Consider the following 11,267-nt stretch of genomic DNA (forward strand, 5'->3'; position numbering starts at 1 on the left):
ACATCTTGTTCATGCTAAATAGAGCATAATCAACAGGAGACAATTGCTTTGTTGTTTCTGCTTTGCCTCCAGTGATCAAATTGCTTAATGTACTGTGGCTTTAAAATGAAGTTATATTTAAAGATGATAATGAGGCCAAGGCAAAACTTTAATCACAGGTCAGTGCCTTGTTTTAATCACAACATGTTATGACACACCCTGAAGCCCTTTGGATATTTTACAAGATCAACCCTTTAAAAACATACTCGGTGATATATTCAGGTGGTAAAGGAGGCTGCACTTAACTCTTGTGGACCTTGGTATGTAAAACAGACGTGTGTATTGATAGTGGAGTCGATAACGACAAATACGCTCTTTAAGAAAAGCTTTGCACGTTTTCCGTCAAATTACATCTATATCTTAAATGATGATGATAAATAACTTCCAGAAACAACAGGATTTTTCTCACTGCAAGCACAACATGAAAGGCTGTAGAAAAAATCCTATTATTATCAGAATTATCACATAACTGTTTATTATAATTATTGAGACATTGCTTTCACAGTTTGTTTGATACTAATACTAATTAACCGAAATAGTTTGTTACTTAATGTTACAAACTCTTCTTAAATCTACTCCTAACACATATTTATTAACAATATTATTTCTTTTCTTATTTTTGTTTTGTTTTGTGGTCATTTATATAAAACATTTACAATGTTTTTTAATGTGATTACTGAACAATGCAATATGATAGAGAGAGTGGTGCAGTGATTATTGAGTATGGTTGCTAATATCTATTAAAACACATTGAAGGAGAATAATTTTATTGCTCTGCTTTATCCAGTTGCTCATAAGGATTTTTGTGTTTTATTGATTTTAGATGTACAGGTACAAATCTAAATTTAGGAAAATATCAGGTTCGTACGTTGCATTTTTTCCCCCCTTTCCTCTTTCTTTTCAGGAACATAATAAGTTACTTCACATGAAAATAATTTTAGTCCAGGGTTTGTTGATTTATTCTAGAAGTATAAATATTTCCTGTTAATAGTGTCACAGTCAAAAAAAGACAATGAAAACTCATCCCAATAAAATAAAATAATAACATATTATTATTTTATTATGCTAATTATTTTTTCAGGGCTTCCATAATTTGCAAATGGGGAGGATTATTTGTCACGTGACTGGAGATAATTTGTAAGAAATAATCCTTCATATGCCATAAGCCAATGAAAAACTGTTGTTTTACATTATGAACCTCGTCTGGTTGAAACACTGTAGTTCAAATGCAAATCCACTGCTTACAACTATCAAGGCGAATTCAAAAGGGCAAAACTAAAAATAGAAGACAAAAAAAATAACCTGAATGCATAAGGTCAGTGTTTGCACTGAGGCCATATATTGCTGGTTAATTTTATCTGCAGACTCATATCTTTTTCATCCAAGGAGCCTCACTAGATTTCTATGGTTGCAATTTGTAAATGTCATGTATAATTCTCAAATGTTGAAGAATTATTGTTGCTGCAACATTTTCTACGTCACAAAATCGATTTATGTTCACCTTATCGTTGCACTTTGCAGTTTTATGTGAATAGCACATTTCCCACTCCTCCTATTACTCTGTCCACCACTTCAGTGGGAAAGTCTGAGTGAAGCTGTAAAAAATGTGAAATAGTTATTCAAGCCTGACTGAATGTCTGCCCTTTCTCGTCTTTTGATTTATTACTTTAATGCAACCCATGTCCGAACTGCAGTGGGCTTTGCCTGCACCAATGCTCTGTTAAAATTGAGAAAGTCTGCAAATAAAATTTTTTGGACAAGATTTTTTGGGGCTGCACTATCCCAAATAGTATATCATTTTCATACCTGCCTATTGTGGTTTAAAATACATGACTTTGGTTCATGCAGTTTGTTTATTTTTGCAACTTGTCATCGAAGCATCTGACTCCCAAAAATCAGTGGAAACCTGATTAAAAAAAAGCACAAATATCCTCAACTATCATTTATAAATTGAAAATGTTAAAAACATCCTAATGTTTGAAAGAAAATATGCCCAAATCTGCTGTTAGTAATATTTTTTAAGTTCAATTTAATTTTTTCAGATCATTATCAGAGCAAACGACGGTATTTATACGCCAGTTCTTGAAGGAGTGACCACAAAGAGATGGACTAGACACATGTAGAGGAAACAACCTCTAAATGTTTTTGTCTACATTGTACCACCTAGATTTTCTTTTTAAACCACTCTGAGCTCAAAGTCAAGCAGCCGTCAATCAACCACAGATTTATTTTTAACAAGTATATTTGTCAGATGATATTAACAATTCTTAATAGGACCAAGCATTTGAGGAAAGCTCTAATCTATTTACTCCTCAAGGCAACACAATTGGCAGTAATTAAATATAATTTAGACTTTACAGTGAATTTATTTAATAACACTCAGCAACAGATCTTAGGATTAATTAATGGTAATTTGTACCTCCATCTTGCCCCTGTGGTGTGCAGTTCCATCACATCATACTTGCATTTCTTATCCATAAACAATTTTATTATGTATATTGCTTCATTGTTAAGCAGCTAATTTATGCACTGAGGAAAATTACGTTTAATTTCAACAAAATCCACATTACTATCCAATAATGTTTCATGATGCAATATTTAGGTTTTGGTCCCATCGTGTCCCTCATAATGGGGACACAATGTCTCCTGAAATGTCGCCATTACTCTGCACCAAACCAGAATCAGTTGAACTGACTTCCTGTTGGTTGGTATTATCCACTGGAGTCACATTTTAGGAAATGACTTGAAAACGTTGATTGTCAAAGTAGCCATGAAACGTCCCCAGGTGGGTTTGAATCGACGCCTGCGGCAGATGGCGCCCCTTTTTTAGAGGCTACCTCTAGGGCATCCCGCCCTGGTTAGAGAGCGACGTTTCAGATTTCAAAAACTGCTAGTTATGACTCTCCGCTGTTGATGCTACGATTTAAAATATCCTCAGTACTATATAAATATTCATCTTTATATGTCAGTTTCCCTCTTCTGCCTGCTAATCTGTTGCTGGCTCTGATCCCATCTTCTCTCTCAATCAGATGTGCCCTTAAGGCACCGTAGCATCCTGGCTGCTGCTTTAAAGCAGACCCATAAGGATCCTTGCCCGCCTCAATATTCCCACATCAATTTTCTCTGCAGTGCCACTAACCAGGCGCTGACAGCCAGACACGCATTTGATTGAGGCTGTGCAATCAGTCTGGTAGCCAACAGCTTCGTGCTTTGTGGATTCAAAAGGGCTCCTCGATTTTCTGCCATATGTGAGACAGCAAAGGTGCACATGTGATGGGTTCATTAAGGAGATGAAGAGTGGAGGCAGCGTGCAAGGGGGATTGTGGGTAGGTTTTTTTTTTTTGTATGCATGAGAATTCTACATTTTTCTTTGGACTTCACAAAGAAAAAGACTCTTGACCTGAGGACGAAATGAAGGATGCCTCTCATATTCATATGATAGCCAAACAAATGAGAAATTGTATGTGACTCTGCATCTAGATTTACTGTTAAAGCACACAGTGAATGTCATTAGATAGAGGTTTCTTTTTTTCTCTTCTGCAGCTCTATGGATAGAATATTTCCACCTATTTAGGGCAAGTCGTTCACAAAGACCAAAATACAAAGCTGCAATAACTCAGGGAGAACAATTGTACTGCCTCCTTCAATGACATATGATAAAAAGCATGCATTATTAGTCACATGCAGGCAGTGAAGTACTTCATTACAGCAGGAGGCGAGTAATAAACATTTTTAGTCTCTTTGAAATCTTTGTTTTAATTTAAACCGTCACAGTCTCTTCTCTGCCTTGCGTTACACTCAATTCATCATCTTAAAATTAGTCTGCGATAGCTTTTTCAGTGACAAAAAAATCAATGGCAGGGAAAAAAAAAAACAAAAAAGAAGAGGCAGACCAGAATGAGATTACATCTGGTTTGTGTCAGCCAGGATGATGAGAAGCATGGCGCTCTGTTGTGTCTGTGGAATGCGTGTGCGATTGGAGAACTCTAAACAGTACTTCCTGAGCATGTATTTTTTCTTTTTTTTATTTCAAAACCAACATCCCCTGCTCTTCTCTGTGTACAGTATTCATGTTCTCATCGTGCGCATGAATATCTACCTAACTGACTTGTTTGAACCATTCTTTATTTAGATGATTCTGTGACTTTTAGAAACTTCAACATGTTGTCTTATCCAACAGAAGGTCAAATTATACATTGAGGTTAAAATATGTACATTCACCTTCACTTGCATTTAGTTAAGTCCTCTTTATGGAATTGTGGGAAAAGCACAGACTTCTTCTGTTCCTCGATATTTGGCTCTTAATACAACAGGAACAGCTCGTTCATATGTGTCGTCATCCTGGCATAAACTCAGCTTTTAAGTGCAATCCACATGTTTTCAAAGGGTTTAAGGATGCGACTGTTTAAATAATAAGGTTAATTTATTCCAAAACCAGTTTTACTGTGAAGCTGCGATCGTTGTTCTGCGGCTTGTGTGTCCAGGTTCGTGTCGAGTTTCCAACCGTCCAGGTGTGAATTTGAGGGGAAGGTGAAGAATACGGAAGTCGTCTGACTTTTTCTTTACAGCATCCCTTTTGTGCTGCAAAACAGACATCAGCATAATGCCACAACCACTATCTTTGGTAGATTGCACAGCGTTCTCAAGTTTTGAAAGCCTCAACCTTGACCCTAGAGAAAGTGCTTGTCACTGAAGCCAAATAGCTTCATCTTTGTCCCGTTTTATTGTATTCAATTTTACAGAGGGCAAAGGGACAGCCTGTGTTGGCGGCTGTACATTTGATCCAAGTTTAAAGGTGCTAATTTTAGAGCAGACGCTTTTGTCTTGGTCAGCACTCTCTCAGTCAATGTTGAAATGAAACTGTCCTCACGGTGGACAGAGGGACGGTTGTTCCAGCATCTTCCTGTTTCACAATAGCATCGCGCCGTGGTGCCAATCAGGGCCATCAGGTTGAACCTTCAACACAAGTCGGTGGTCACATATTAAAACATTAAAACTGGTGTTGGAATGGAAGAAATAGGCAAATATTAAGCTTAGAAAATTACCCAGACCTCTCTAAAAAATGCCCCCCCCCCCAAAAAAAATCCCTGAAAAGCAATCCATTTAAACGAGGTCTTTCAATGCTGATAAATCAAGAATTTAATCTCATATCTCATTTGTTTTTTCAGACACTTGCAAAAAGACAATTACACAAAACTCCAGTGGAGGAGTATGTGATGTTTTCTCCCTCAGTATATCGTTTTTCTGGATGACAGAAAGTCTCCTGTAAATTCAAACATGTACTCCCAAATCTAGTCTTTAGAAATCCTTGAAGTTGTTTGTCTCACCATCATTTCACCACGTTTTGTACCCTGAACATATTTATGCCTTCACACCTGCACTACATATGACCTGTCTTTGTTGCTGCCTTGTATTTATTGTCAAATTTCAGCCTAAGAGCCTTCTTCTCAAACGCTCCCAAGCAATAAGGTTAGCGGTCGCTGGAGACCGCTGGGACTGGTGTCAAAGAAAAGTGGCAACAAGACAAATGTGTGTAATCTCACAGCTGTTACCGATTCACAAACATCTTTCCTGAGGGAGTGGAGAATAGGAAGCTGCATCGGGTGTGAACACAAAATTTATTATAAATATACGTTTACAGAACAATTCCTACTTCTCTCTCTGTTTAAATATCTCGTTTAACCTATTCTGTACATGTAACTGTATGTACATAATGTGTTGATGCTGCTGTTACAAAAGGCCATGCAATATCTACAGTCCAATAATACATCTATGAAACTTATTTCAATTCTCAATAAATAGTAATAAATTATCCACCTTCTAAATTTGTACAACATATTGCACATCGTATTTTACATGACTGCTTTGGAATACAATTTTCCCTTTTTCATGATGGCTTGAAGTCATTTTTAGCTGCTTTGGCTGGGTTTCACCTTAACATTGCGAGCTTCTTTACTCCACATCTTCAGAAGAAAGACATTTCAGCTGTGCGTCTTTGTCCTCAAACGTCACCTTTTTGTTCCTCTTTGGGTCGATCCAGGAGTTGTGAATGATTGCGTTGTTCGGTGTAGGATCAGCCTCGATGATCGACACCACACGCTTCTTCATCTTGCTTTTCAAGACCTTTTGGAACTTCTGCCTTGTAAAGGCGTAGAGCAGTGGGTGAAAGATGGTGGTCCCGTAAGCCATCACCAGGAAGCCGAGTCTCAACCTCACCATGAGGTTACTGGGGCCCACGCTTAGGATGACCGTGTTGAGAACAGTGATCGGCGTCCAGCACAGCAGGAAGGTGGACACAATCAGCAGGGACATCCTAAAAACCCTCTTTTGGCGTTCTCGCCTCTCTCTGTGGCGCTTCACGGCCCGCCGCAGGGCAATGATGACGGAGACGGACGTTCGCATGCCCAGTGTGGGATTGCGGCTGGTGCTGCTCTGGGATGCATCTGTGGCCTCCTGTTGTGTTGACATGGCCGTCATGGACGGACGCTTTTTCCTGCGAGCCTTTTTCTTCTGTGATGCGTGGAAACGTGTACCGATGCGAATGTTGAGTGCCTGCAGGATCTTGGAGTAGGTGATTAGCATGACAATTGCCGTAAAGAAGAAAATAGGGATCTGAGCCAGCAAGTGATAATAGAGGCCAGGTTCGGTGTCGTACTCGTTGCTGAGGACCCCGTTCTCCAACGCTGTCTGGTTCAGCTCAGTGTTGTCGTGAGCGAAGAAGCCCACTTCAATAAAGGGAACAAGAAAACTAACAAAGGACAGCACCCAAATCGAAGCCAGCAGCGCCAGCGCACGACCCATGGTTAGCACCCTGTTGGCCGGTTTCACAGAGATGTCATAGCGATCGAGGGTGATAGCGAGAACGTTGGCAGCAGTGGCGACGCTCGCGAAGGAGACGCAGGCTTCGTGGAAGCAGCAGACGAGGGCCATGTCTTTTTCCAGGGAGAGAAGCACCACCACAATGGTTAAGGGGATACAGCACACACAGATCAGTACGTCCAGCACGTGAAGGTTCATGGTGACGATGTTGCTGACAGAACTAATGAGATTTGACTTCATACAGTAAAGTGCAAGCACTGTGAGGTTGGAGCTCAGACCCAGCAGTATTTCCAGCATCAGGAAGCCTGTCAGGGAGATCTGAAAACTGACAGGGTAAGGGTACGGGTCGGGGGCCGCCGGACTCATGGCACTGCTGATGGGCTCAGTGTTGTCAGTGACCGTGACGTTGCTCATGGTGTCTTCTTTTTGTCGGCAGGGAAAAATATGCATTATCCTGCAAGTAGGTAGAAGAAGAAAGAACTTATAAAGTAGATGGTAAATGTAACAAAAATCTGTATTTGTTCATTCTTATCCAGACAGTAAAAAAACAAAACACGAAAAAAAAACCCATCAGATTTAATGCTAGAGTTTGTGATGTCATTGCAAAGAACAACACACTAACAATAAGTCTTAGTTAAATGTCCTGACCTGCCTCGTCAGTTGCTTTCTTACCATATGTATCAGCAATAATGCATTACAGAGATGCATCGTTCAGACTTTAGTGGCCCATTTGCGACTTTTATTCTGCTAATAAACATTTTCAGGAGATTTCGATTGGACTTTAAAAATCTGAAGGAACAGCTTTCGAAACACGTTTTACGAGCCCTCCTGGTAAGAGCAGTGTTTGATCGAGGACCTCGAACAGTAAGTGTGCTGGAGTGGTATCGCTTTAGAAGTGGATGTTATTGTTTAAAGACAATGATTACAGGTTTAAAGCTGCCTCCGCATCCTACTCGCAGTAGAGCTTTGTAATCCTATTGAGTAACTGTAAATACCCGTCTCTGTGTGCAGTCCCTAAAGTATGCATCAGATTTTTGAGTTTCCGGCTGACTGATCACAGCTCAGAAATACACCTGGTGCGTCTTTAGACTGTATGCCATTAAAAAATAGTATCTTACGTGAATGCTTAAGTAGCGAAGTGTGATTTGGTTACAGATTTCACTTTTTATTACTGAGAAATATTCAGAGTGACTTATAAAAAAAAACAGCTCCACTCTGACTGAATATGCCTCCATCTCTCCGAGGCATATTTTCTGTTTCTATTTTTCTGTTTCGAAAATAGAAACAGAAATGTGTTTCATCTAAATAAACCCACAAAAGATCTCAGTCGTTTTAAGCGAAGGTCTTGATTTCATGTAGTCATAAAAAGCCTCGAGAGCGGCTCTGCAGACACTGCAACAACAGCTTTGCATGCACACAGTTGATATCATTCCCCAACATTATTCTAGGTAACACAGGAAAAAGCAAAGGTAGTTTTAATTACCTTTTGCTCCAGAACTATCTGAACACCAGGACTGTGTAATCAGAGCAGGCAGTCCGTGCTGGATCCACAGAGAGACGCATCGCATCCAAACATAGCCGGTGGAAATGTTTCCGCTCTAGCAGAGCCCCCCCCAGCCCAGCGAGGCTTTTCCCTTCACTCCATCCCAGAGGTGCAGAAAAGCACCTGAGCTTTTCGCCAAAAATTCCAGCTTTTTTGTCTGAGCTCCACGGCCAAAAAGCAAGAGCTATGGTCAGGGAAGGGTTGCTTTGAGGAAGATGTAAGCATTGACAGATCAGTTGAAAAAAGTGTAAGATGTCAGAGAATCCCTCTGTTTAAAATATTATATTCCCAATTCGAAGCGACTCAAGCCAACCAAGAAAATATTTTTTAAAAGTCTTCTTTAGCTCTCTACTGGAATATGTAACTCATGAAGCACCCAGGTGTGTGCCTTGTTCCTTTTCTGTTTTTATTCCAGCTCACAGATAATGATATGTGTCTTAGATGTGTAAATGTGGTAAATGCTTCCAAACGTCACGTTAAACTCCAAAAGGAAAAAGCTGCTATTGTTTGTTCCCCAGCACGCAGCAAGGTGGTGTTCAGAGTGTGCTGGGAATAGGTCAGTACATCCAGACGGTGTCGAGGCCTTTGCCTCCCCAGGGAGCGCTAATGGAAGAGGCCTTCACTCTCCAGCCTTCACGCCAGTCTTTGTTCCTCTGGCTCCAGCCAACATTGACTTGTGAACCACGCTCAGGTCTCCAGTTTTCCCCTAAATCATCGGAGACTTTGCTGCCACATGGACGTCCAATTACCATGACACATGTGATCGCCGGTAAGTGGACGCATTGTGGCTCGACTCAGCAGTCTACGAGAAGGTCATTATCGTGAAGTAATGGAAGTCACTTCTTCAGCCAGAGAGCAGCAATCTCTGACATCAATTTGAAATCGCAGAGCAGGATGTCATCCGTATATCCTTCATTTGTATGTCTTTGGATTACAGTAACCTGAAGTGAGAAAGGGGAAAAAAAAGGAGAGTATGTGACAGGGGGAGTGAGAGACAGCAGAGGGAGAAGGTGGGGGATGTGTGAGTGACTGTAAACATATTCTCAGCAAAGAAGCAACAAGAAAATGCTTAATGACAAAGATCGCAGCCTCTGATCTTTCATCGAGTTCCTCCGCGGCACCACATGGACTTCACCTGATTGTTGTGCCAACACATCTCATGCTCCTGTCTTCAGATGCAAGACTTATTGGCAGACAGTTTGCTACTTATAAAGCGCCGATGACCGGACTGGCTGCCTTGAAGCTTTAGTACAGAGTGATCCCTTTGGGGAGTCTGTCATAAAGACACGCTTACTTTGCGTGTCTCTCCATGTTGTCCATGTAATCTCGTCAAAGAAACGCCTTGTCCCCTTTTCAAGGTTGTTCCAGCCAAAGAAGATTCCTTCACTTGACTCAATCGCACTAAAACATCAGGGGAAATGTTTGGTGAGTGTGATGCCTCTATAGCATAAAGATGTGATTGCACACACTGTAATAAAGCACTCAGTTGAAGTTCTTGTTTCACAGAGTGCATGTTCACCACAAGACGCACACACATCCAAACTTATAAGTGAAGACACCAAAAACCTTTAGCTTATTGAGTCATTGCTCATAAAATACAATGCAACTGAAAACGTGCCGGACCAAAGACTGTGCACATAGGGCTACATCTGCCATCTTGCCCGCATTATTTATAGTCTGACTTTAAATCAAGCCTACAAGTGTGCACTGTCCTAACGAAACACAGCAAAGCTCACCATGTGGAGTAAACAGAGGCTCCAGAGCCGCTCCGGTCACCACACCGTATCCTCTCCTCCCATCGCTGCAACAGCTGCAGGTCGACTGGTGATGATTCTTGTTGATTTCAAGGAGCACTAAAGGAATCACAGCTGATTTCCTTGGAGCAGCCAAGAGTCCTCAGTGTTTTCTTCATGCGCCCCATTTAGAAGAAGTCCAGCAAAGAGTTGTCCTTCATGGACATGTGACATTTTTGTTTCCTCCTCTGGTCTTCATTTTTGACATCAGCTTAGATTTTGTGAATAATCTACATCCAACTAACTCTGTTACGCTTCCTCTGGATTAGAGTGCACACCATCACACTCCTGGTATCTCTGCATCTCCCACTCTCGCTCTCCTCCTCCTCCCTCACATCCTTGCTCCCCCTCTCTCTTTCTCTCTCTCTTACTGCGGCGGTTTGCAGTGCTCCCCCAGTCCTGATTGGTCTGCAGTAATAGGCTTAACTCTTTTCTCACCAGCAAGGGGAGGTGTTTCTCGTAGTTCTGCCTCTGTCCTCGCTTCCCCACTGCTGCCTGTGCAAACCCCTAGGCATTTGTTTAAAATGTTCCAAACGTGTTTTGCTCTGTGACTTTTGACGTCGGCGTGCAAACATGCAAACAATGCTGCAGAGACACTGACTTTTTAGAGATAAGGTGATGAAAACGCTACAATGGTTGTAATTATCGGATCTGACACCATGTAGTGAACGAGCAATGTGCTTGTGAAGGATTATGAGGCGGGAAAGAGGAGCAGCATTTGTTTTGAACTAATTTCTTTTGCACTTATGTAAGTTTGCACGAGAGACAACAGGGCTGTCAGAGGAGAGATCGATTCTGGCAGCTTTGAGTAGGAGAAATGGATGGATGATGCAAGAAGGACTGAAGTCAGAAAAAAGGAGAGATGGAGGGCTGCAGCTCTGACTGATAGTGGCAATTTAGTAACTCGATCCGATCGGCAGGGGGTTGACCATCCTCTGTTCCTTTGTCAGGTGCAACCATGACCAGAGGCTATCCTGGCAACTTTTCTCTCTTCCCAGAAAGGCAGAAATGTTTTCTTAAATCTTTTTGCATTAGTAGATAAACAAACAAAACCGGACTCTTATCTTTTGGCG

At 41.2% G+C, this 11,267-nt stretch overlaps 1 protein-coding gene across 1 annotated transcript; it reads right to left on the minus strand.

Moving 5' to 3' along the window:
- Positions 1 to 5,195: 5,195 nt before the first annotated feature.
- Positions 5,196 to 10,517, minus strand: LOC129367688 (G-protein coupled receptor 22-like). Its single transcript, XM_055042324.1, has 3 exons — positions 10,138 to 10,517; positions 8,342 to 9,342; positions 5,196 to 7,312 (listed from the first exon to the last, which is right to left on the minus strand). The coding sequence occupies exon 3, from the start codon at positions 7,306 to 7,308 to the stop codon at positions 5,992 to 5,994; it is 1,317 nt and encodes a 438-aa protein (XP_054898299.1). The 5' UTR covers positions 7,309 to 7,312; positions 8,342 to 9,342; positions 10,138 to 10,517; the 3' UTR covers positions 5,196 to 5,991.
- Between the last annotated feature and the right edge of the window lie 750 nt (positions 10,518 to 11,267).

This window comes from Poeciliopsis prolifica, unplaced genomic scaffold (assembly GCF_027474105.1).
Source record: "Poeciliopsis prolifica strain line A6 unplaced genomic scaffold, Auburn_PproV2 SCAFFOLD001, whole genome shotgun sequence".
Taxonomy (NCBI): Eukaryota; Metazoa; Chordata; class Actinopteri; order Cyprinodontiformes; family Poeciliidae; genus Poeciliopsis; species Poeciliopsis prolifica.